The sequence below is a fragment of the Sinocyclocheilus anshuiensis genome, unplaced genomic scaffold (assembly GCF_001515605.1).
Source record: "Sinocyclocheilus anshuiensis isolate Anshui unplaced genomic scaffold, SAMN03320099.WGS_v1.1 scaffold337, whole genome shotgun sequence".
NCBI classification, from domain to species: Eukaryota; Metazoa; Chordata; class Actinopteri; order Cypriniformes; family Cyprinidae; genus Sinocyclocheilus; species Sinocyclocheilus anshuiensis.
The window spans coordinates 883,557-893,230 of NW_015537968.1; the positions used below are offsets into that span (position 1 = coordinate 883,557).

Here is a 9,674-nt window from a genome sequence, read left to right on the forward strand (position 1 = left end):
CACTCTTTCATTGTGAGAAAAAGATTACAGCCCTTATCTGATGTTCATGGTTTGATCTGAAGCACTGAGCTAACTTCACAAATAAACCATTCTTCTACTCAAGATCCCAAATGCCACCACATGGCTTTATCATCACCAGAGTTTCTGCAGCAGTCAATGAACTGACGTGATGCATGTCTGTACTGAAAAATACATTCGTAGGTGCCAATAATGTAGGTGTAACTTTATGCGAAACACGATGTGTAGCATATGTACTGTGCAGATACTGTACAGATACTGTGCAGTACAGCAATAGTAAACCTGCAGTATAAGCTGGTTAGATATTGCGTGTAGTTACATGGCACACATGAAAATGGCATTACAGTACTTTTTTCCTAAATGTTGCTTAATATGATCAACTTTTAAGAGGGACAGTCCTCCTGGAAGAACTTTAGGTGATTTGCCTTGCACAAGGGCACAATGGTGAAAGCACATGTCCTGTTTCTTGTGAGCATCACACCAGACACCTTCTCAGTGGCGAAGCTTGCACTTTCAGTACATTATGTGGGTGTATGTGAGAAAGCCTGAGTTAGGTGCAAGCTCTAGAAATTGGATAAAGTCCATATCAACTAACTGCAAAAAAGAAAACAATTGGAAATACAACAAACATTAAATATAAATATAGCAAATGAATATAAATATAATTTAAGCAATATCACATGAGCAAGAGTAATCACAACCATGATGATTTTCAGAAAAAAAAAACAGCAAGTGTGATATTACTTTTATACAGCACCTCAATAAACAAGAAATTAATATTGAGTAACTTCAATTTTAGACCCAATATTAATATCTTTTAAGTAAACAATAATAATTTAGTAGGATTTAATACATATATGAACATTTCAAATTTAGTACACATAAAAATATGTTTTAGTACATGAAAACATAAACATCATTTAGATATAGCTGAGTTTATATTTTAGGAAGTGGATCCCTTTCATGAGGATCATCATATTTGTCCTTGGCATCAAAACTCCTACCCTAGGCCAGACACACTTCATGTCAGATATATAAACTGAATGAATGCATTGTGTTTAAAGTAACTAAAAAATCTGGACTTCAATACAATATGTTAATGAACCAACTCAACGGGTTCACAGTGATTTGAGCATAATAAATGATAGACTCAAGAAGAACCACTGAGACTCTACATAACTAAATGACGACATCCTAGTCTGCGCACCAAAGGGAGGTTACACGTGTGTGTGTGTGTGTGTGTGTGTGTGTGTGTGTGTGTACTTTGGAAGGGCTGATGTCACATAAAACCTCTGTCTTTCCCCAGGGGGTAATAGCACTGTTAACTCCCTTTTTTTCTCTCTTATTCTTTCCCAATGAGAACATCATAATTATCCTCTTAGTTCTCAGTCTATGTAGTGCTTTACAAAAAGGTTCAGATGTTTATCTTGTGAGGTTATGTTTATGTGCATGTGTCTGAATTTACGTAGAAGGTAATGGAAGCACATTTGTAACTGTATCTCACAGTTTTGACTTTATATCTCACAGTTCTGAAAGTAATTGTTTATTCTCATTTTAAATTTCATCTCACAATTATCTTATTTTTTTTAAATAGCAGGCAGAAACAGGTTTCCATATGTGTGTGTGTGCATATGTGTGTGTGTCTTCATATGTTTTGTCTACCTGAGAACCAACCATAAACAGTAAATTACAAGCCAAAGTAAAACTAAGATTAAATCTCAACACTTTACAAGGCTTTGGTATCTTTTAGCACAAGATAAAAATCCCATACCCAAGAGACACCTGAGTGAAAATATATCCCCTGGTGTCATTCAGTAGTTTGAGGCTCAATGGGGACTAAGCTCTAATCATCCAGTATAAATCCCCCAGACTTAACTCAACCACTCACCATTAGTTCCTGTGCAAACAAATAAAATAGTAACCAAATCACAACAGTCATGGGTTATACGGAGGTCAAAAGAATCACTGAAATGCACTTTTAATGCTGGTGACAAAACAGTTTATAAAAATAGAGTTCGGTATTTAGCCTTTCATCTCACTAAGAGCTCTCCAGAAACGTGTGATGTTCTGAAGAAGCCTTGAGGGAAGTGTGATTAAGGATTTGGCTGCACTGTGCTTCTGTTTCGGTGGAAGCTACATAAAATAAGTTTGGCCACCCGAAGACATTCCCTGGGAGAGCTCTATAGGCCCTTGTGGCAAGTAGGAAGTATAAACAGCCCGGAGTGTGGCCACTGAATTATGGATGGGGTGATATTGACAAGGGAAAGGGCGAGTGTAGGAATGTAGGACACGCACTTTCAGAATACACACATGCACAAACACACACACTTATAGACATATACAAACAGGCAGTACTAATATTACAAAAGCACTTTAAATAAATAAATACTTAATCTTACTGACCACAATCTTTTGAAAAGTGTATGTGTAAACAGTCAGCCATACACACACATTTATACACACAAAGGCAAATAAGTTCAGACTTTAATACAGTGGTCCCAAAATTGTTTCTGGTCACTAAAAATGTATTAATGTTATTGCATAGAATTATCAAACCAAGTAGAATCAGCAAAAAATAAAATAACAATAATAATAATGCTGGATTTTTTTTCAATTTTATCTTGCAATGACTTTTAACCAACCAGTCATTTTAGTGGATGTATGAAGTCATTTCTGCTTGAGATTACAATTTAACAGATATAATCACAGAACAAAATAATGTTAAGCAGAGTTTAGAACAACATGACCGTGAGTAAATGATAGTTGTGTGAACTCTCTCTATAAGTGTACACTTTTTGGGGCCACTGGATTTAGCGTTAGTATTTAGCGCCCCCTTGTGGTATGATAGCCCATTACAGTCCATTAATTAACAGCATCAGATCTCTATGTGCATCCCAGTGTGAGTGTGTCTGGGCGTCTGAATCTAACCTGTGCATGAAAAATGGAGAGAGACTTGGCAGTGTGCAGGGGGATCAGGACCCTCACCAGGAACTGCTTGTGCTCTGATTTGAGAGGCAGAGCAAAGCCATTTATGATACTGGAAAAAAGGAGAGGAGAGGAGAGGAGAGCAGAGGGGAGGAGGCGGAAAAGAGAAAAAGGAGAATAAACAGGATTAGTATCAGACGTCCTGATCATGCTCTGTACACTCATTCGCCACATTATTGTTCATCAGCTAATCCCCTGCTAAACCCCCCTCATCCTTCCTCTCTTTCTGACTGTCTCCTCCTCTCTTCCTCTCATTTCCTTAGTTTTATCTTTGTTCTTCTACTCAGGCTGTTCCTCCCATTGCTTAGTTGCTATTTAATTCCATTCCATCCATACTGTCTGTCTCTGTTTCTCTTTTATTGTACCATCCACCCTCTATCTTCTTCGCTCTTTGTCTTTCTCTCTCATTTTACACATACATTCTCTCCGTAATTCTTGCCTGTCTCTCCTTCTATTGCATTCTTTCTCTTCCTGTTTGTTTACTTTGCTTATCTGACTGCATATAGCAAAATATACATATTTTATCTGGCAAAATTCAGTTTCAAATGCACTGTAAACAGAATGGTTCAATGAAATGTTATCTAAATTGAAAATATATTTTGTTTAAATTTGTGGCGTTTTTAAAATTGACAATGATCAAACTATTTAAACATATTTTTCTGTATTTTACAAAATATGGCACGTTATATATTTATTAAATTATTCTGTACTATAATATATTTCTAGATTAGAATATTTCTATTACCTTAATTATATTTTTTAAAAATGCCAAAAAAATCTGTAGATTTAAAAAATATATATTTTCAAATTTTCATATAATATATATTATCAATATCCTTTTCTGATTATGTTTTTGACCATATATTTAAAAATATATAGTAAAAGAACATAAAATGCATATTTTTCTGCATGGGACCCATCGTTTCTCGCTCTAATTCTACAGCTCTATCTCTCTCTCTTCCTCATTCTCTCTTCAGTAGTGATCAGAGAGATGTGTGGGTGGGAGGCACTATAAATACTACTGGCATCAACCTGAATTTAGACCTCCATCCCCAACACTCTGACTCATGCCTCCCCCTGGTTGTCTCTCTCTTCCCCTGCTTCTCTCAAAGGTTTGCTTTGTTTATGCTATTAAACACATCGAGAATCAGACACCATTTTGTGTGCATTGAACCCAATATGCAAAGCAGCACTGGTTCCACTGAGAACATGGCTGTGAATTATATGGCTGGACACGCTGAGGATGGGAAACATGACTGCAGAACACGCAGCGAGTGCTGATGTTGGAGGTCTCTGCTAAGAGTCTGAATCACCAGCTCACACACCATAAAGCATCTCTCCAGTAATTTGCTGCTACATTAAGTTACGTAACACTATCATTTACTAATTTAAGATTATAGTACAAATATCATAAGATGCTATATGTACCTCCTAACTCTGGAAACAATGAGTAAACCACAGGGATCTACCTTATAATCTTCTAATTTACATTGGGTTGCTTTATAAACATCATCTGATCTGATTTTTAACACACACTTAATGTGCTTTCTACTTTGACAGTTTGAAAGTGTATCTACCTTCCCAAAATTTCCAGAAGTTCAGCAACTCCATTGAAACGCTCAGTTTCATAGATGAACCTGCAGATTTTAAAAATAGATATAATGGCAGACATAAAGACTAACAAAAAGCAGTCACTGGCTGTGTAATATCAATAGTGCTCATGCGTTTTGTCTGTATGACTGACCTGAGGAAGATGTTGTTGATCTGTTTGCGGATGTAGGCCCTCAAGCCCAGAAGTTTGCCATAGACACGGTGCAGGATAGTCTTCAGATATTCTCTCTCTCTGGGGTCCTCGCTGTCAAATAACTCCAGCAGCTACACACACACACACACACACATAGTCAGCCCTTTTGCACTTTATTAAAAGCACTACTCATGAATATGTATAATTGGTGTGAGTAGTATCAGAAATACTAACAGTCCAACATGGAGGTTAGACTGCCTGTAGGGTATCTGATAAATACTGCAATTTGACTATGATACAATACACATTTAAAATCTCATATTGCTGCTCGAAGATATCAAGGCTAAAAGAAAAAAAAAAAAGAAACATAAAATCACACTGAAAATGTTCAACAGGGTGTGCCAAAACTACAAACTAGCAATGTTTGTCTCTAAAGACCGGACTTTAAAATGGGCTAAGATCACTTATGATCGCCTTGAGTCCACTTGTCCATATTCATCCACATGAATTCATTATGCATTTATTTTATTATATATTAGTGTAAAGAAAAATGCAGAATAACAAATATATTATTTTTTAAATTACATTGCAGCATTCTTATGTTTACAAATTATAATTGTTAAAAATCACACAAGGCCTCTATACCTATATCTCTACATCTATACAAGCTCTGTACCTGTAGAACAAACTTCTGGTCCACGTAGCGCTTGGCAAGAGAAGGCTGGAAATCTGGACTCTCAAGAAAGCGTAAAAATAATTCATACACCAACTAGATAAAAAAAAAGGATAGGAGAGAAAGAGAGAGGAAATGGGATCAGAGCTGGGACACAAGCTATAAAAAACTCATAATGATTTCTCACCCCATGGTGTCAGTATATGTGTTAGTGTGTTTGTGTATATAAGAACTTGAGAATGCACATGTACCTGTAAGTGAGGCCAGGAGGCTTCCAGAGCTGGTTCGTCCTCTTCCGGATCAAACTCAGGGTTCTCACTGGGTGGGAGAGTTCGAAAAATGTTCACTGAGATCTACAGGAAGAAGAGGGGTTGAAAGGTTGTGTTTTACTAAAGCATTGAAATAAGACAATAAATGATGAATAACAAATGATAATGAAAGACTCAAAATTTCGTTTGAAAAAAGGAAAAGGAAAGTGATCCTCAAGAGCCAGAGTTGAGAACCCCTGTTCTAAAGTCATTTTTAATTGTTCGCCTTTATGAGCTTCCTTGCTTCAAAATGGTAAGATGGTAATACCAGATGACATCAGATTGGTGACATCAGAATATAAAACATTGTACAAATCTATGACCATATTCAAATGCAAATTCACTTGACAGCTATTTCACATAAAAAAAAAATTACTCACAAACCAATTGAAATCCAGTTAAACAAAATTGTGCAATGCTGTGAGCATTTAAATTAAAGGGATAGTTGACCAAGAAATTAAAATTCTGTTGGAAACCAAACAATTTTGGCGAGATTTCACAGGAGCTCATCGCTATTTGCTTTGCACAGTTGTGCATTTCAGTTGAATGGAATTTCAGGTAAATGGAATTTCATTTTAAAAGATGTTTGTGTACATTTCTACTGATCAGAGCAACAGTAATTCATTGTTACCTGATTTGCATAATTCCTCTAGTGAATGAGGGGCTAAAAAACAACGCAACAGCATATGCAAATAAACTGTATTATCAGAGGGCGCAAATTCATCCTTAGTGAATTCTTCCCTTTGTCTTTCACATCAAAACATAAAAGGACCGGTTAACAAAAATCAATTGCTTTCCAATTAAGGTATTTTTGTATTTCAGCTACATATTGTACAGAGCTAATGTAGCTAAACACAAGGAAACGTAAATGCTTCTGAGTCTTTAAGTGCACTTTAGAGCATTGGAGATCCTGTGTATCCCTCAACGATTTATCCTCCCCATGCCAACTCTGCTCTTTTATCAAATCCCATCCTACTCCATCACTTTTTCTCTCTTTCGCGATTCATCTCACCATCTTAATTGCCTCTGGGTACAGGGGTTCGATGAGGACTCCGCGACTGGTGGCCACGCTCTCCACAAGCTCGTTCAGCGCAGCACGTTTGATCTCTTTTCCCTTCAGGTCGGCCACACAGTCCAGAAAGTCAAAAAGCACACAACACTGCTGCAGCTTCTTACAGAACAAGTCATGAATTTCTGCCACGGGAGCATCTGTGAGACAGGAAGGAGAGAAGATGTAATTAATCTAGGACACAAATATACTTTTACAATATACACAATTACACTGCACATTTACTATTTACCGTCTTTCCTAGTCTAGCTTGCTAATAAACCTGGCATTGTACACATATAAAGATTCTATATTGGCATCTATGTATACATGAAGAACCTTTAACATCCATAGAACCTTTAAATTAAAGTAAAAGTTCACCCCAAAATTAAAAAATAAATTTACTCTCATGACTCTCATGTCATTCCAAGCCTGTGTGATTTTCTTTCTTTTGCAGAACACAAAAGAATCTATTTTGCAGAAAGTTGGTAACCAAACAGTTTTGGTGACCAGTGACTTGTGAAAAAATTCTAAATACCTTCTTTTATGCTCCACATTTATACAGGTTTAGGAGATAATAAATAAATAATAACAGAATTGTCATTTCTCGATAAACTATCCTTTTACACACTGATGTTCTTTTCAGCACTTTTTGTAATGTTAAGGTTCCAAAAGAGGGTTTTCATAGCGATGCAATAGGAGAACCATTTTTGATTCCTCAAAGAACCTTTCAGTGAACTTAAAAGAACCTTTTGTGCAATGGAAAGGGTCCATGGATTTTAAAGGTTCTTCATGGAACCATCAATGTCAATAAAGAACCGTTATTTTTAAAAGTGTATGCACTCACATGGCACAATTACATTAAAGATTGCTGGAGTTACACAGACACTTGGATCTATAGAGTATATTAATGCAGATTTCTTGAAGTGGATGGACGGGATGCTAATGAGAAATGAGTGGAGGCGTCTGGTGTTAACAGGATTAGCGGGTGCTATCTTTAACCCCGTGCTGTCTCACCCCTCTGTGGACGTTGCACCTCGAGCCACAATAACCATGACAATCCACTCCATTCATCCAAAAACTCAACACAACGTACATACCCTACTGTTCCTGTACAACGACTTGTGAATCATTCTCTCTTTTTTTTAGCCTCAGCATGGCACTTTGTACAATAACTCTCCATTAAAAGTGTATTAGTCTTAACAGTCTGCAACAGCTAGACTCAAACCAAGTGGGTCGGCGTGCAGCAAGCTAGGCCAAAGGAGACAGATAGAATAAATAATAAACAGAACGTGCAAATAAAGAGAGGGATGTGATGAAAAGAGGTGGTTATGTAGCGGTTTGTGTTTGTTTGTAGTCAGAGGGAAGGATAGGGTGCAAGAGAGCATGACACAGCCACAGCAGTCAGAACAGAAAAAAACGAAATTGTCCAGGGAAAAGTGTGAGAGGGAAAGAAGGCGGAGACACAAGAAACTGGAAACGCGCAGCACATGAGGGTAAGACCAAAGATTAGAGTATGAATGAAATATGAATTTGAAATGAACTTAAATCATGGAAAGAATGTGAAAACTATAATGACTTGTGTGAAGAAATAGCAACAATTTTACATCTGAAGTTAAATATCACTCCAGTTAGTTCAGTCGTCTCTAATAAACATGCTGTAATGTTGTACATGCAAAGCTGCTAAATATAGAGTGGCCAATAAGCAACAGTGGGGCATAGAGAGAGAGAGAGAGAGAGAGAGAGAGAGAGAGAGAGAGATGCTACGGGAAGAAACAGTGCAGAGAGAGCAGGAGAGATGATGTCATCCCTCTACCCTGTTCCATGCATGCTAGGGCAAGAAAACAGTGCAGAGAGAGCAGGAGAGATGATGTCATCCCTCTACCCTGTTCCTCTCCTCATGATCTCCTTTTACCCCTCCTCTCCATCCTTCTCTCACTCTCATTCGCTCTGTGGGTCTCTTTCTGTTGAAGTGTGATTTTAATGAGGAAACTCTTTCTGGTTAAAGAGGTATTACTGTGTTTGGGTGGCTGTTGAGATCCTGTATTTTTTAACCACCAAAACCCATAACAGAGCAGAGCAAAAATACTGCACAACAAAACAGGAACCTTGAATTGCCACATTTCACATGAGCTTTTTTTGATGATGTGGAATGATGTACGCAAATTAGGAATTCCAGTGAAACTGAACTTCAACACCGGTACGGGAAGCTATAATATAAAACGAATAAATACGTACAATGCTATATTATAATATCTTTCAAATTAAAGCTATTAATTAAGCTGTAAGGTTAAAGCATGACTTAATATTTGAAATCACAAGTATATTTATTGAAAGAAAATGGATTATTATTAAGTAATGCAATATAATCAAATATTATCATCAAATATGACTGAATATATCAATAAGAATATATGAATATGAATAGAATTACTACCATTCAAAAATTTGGGGTCAGAAATATATATATTTTTTAAAGTAATTGAAATCTGACCAAAACAGACAGTAAAAACTTTTACAATACTACAAAAAATATTTCATATAAATGCTGTTCTTTTGAACTTCCTATTCATTAAAGAAACAAAAACGTATCACTGTTTCCACAAAAACATAAAGCAGCACAGCTGTTTTCATTGATAATAATAAGAGATGTTCCTTAAGCACCAAATCAGCATATTAGAATAAGTTCTGAAGGATCATGTGACACTGGGCTGCTGAAAATTCTACTTTGCCATTACAATAAATTACATTTTAAAATATATTAAATATTGCTCATAATTTATTTTATTTTGACAAAATCATTAAACAGATAAATACAGTCTTGGTGAGCATAAAACAATTTTACAGGGCCAAAACTTTTTAGTATATATATATATATATATATATATATATATATAT

At 36.3% G+C, this 9,674-nt stretch overlaps 1 protein-coding gene across 1 annotated transcript in view; it reads right to left on the minus strand.

Moving 5' to 3' along the window:
• LOC107668366 (serine/threonine-protein phosphatase 2A 56 kDa regulatory subunit beta isoform-like) overlaps positions 1–9,674 on the minus strand; it is an 18,217-nt gene that overhangs the window by 4,349 nt on the left and 4,194 nt on the right. The window contains exons 2-7 of the mRNA XM_016460209.1: positions 6,741–6,937; positions 5,672–5,773; positions 5,424–5,516; positions 4,748–4,878; positions 4,581–4,640; positions 2,947–3,055 (exon numbers count right to left, since the gene is read on the minus strand). Coding sequence (XP_016315695.1) covers positions 2,947–3,055; positions 4,581–4,640; positions 4,748–4,878; positions 5,424–5,516; positions 5,672–5,773; positions 6,741–6,937 — 692 coding nt within the window. The remainder of the gene's footprint in view (positions 1–2,946; positions 3,056–4,580; positions 4,641–4,747; positions 4,879–5,423; positions 5,517–5,671; positions 5,774–6,740; positions 6,938–9,674) is intronic.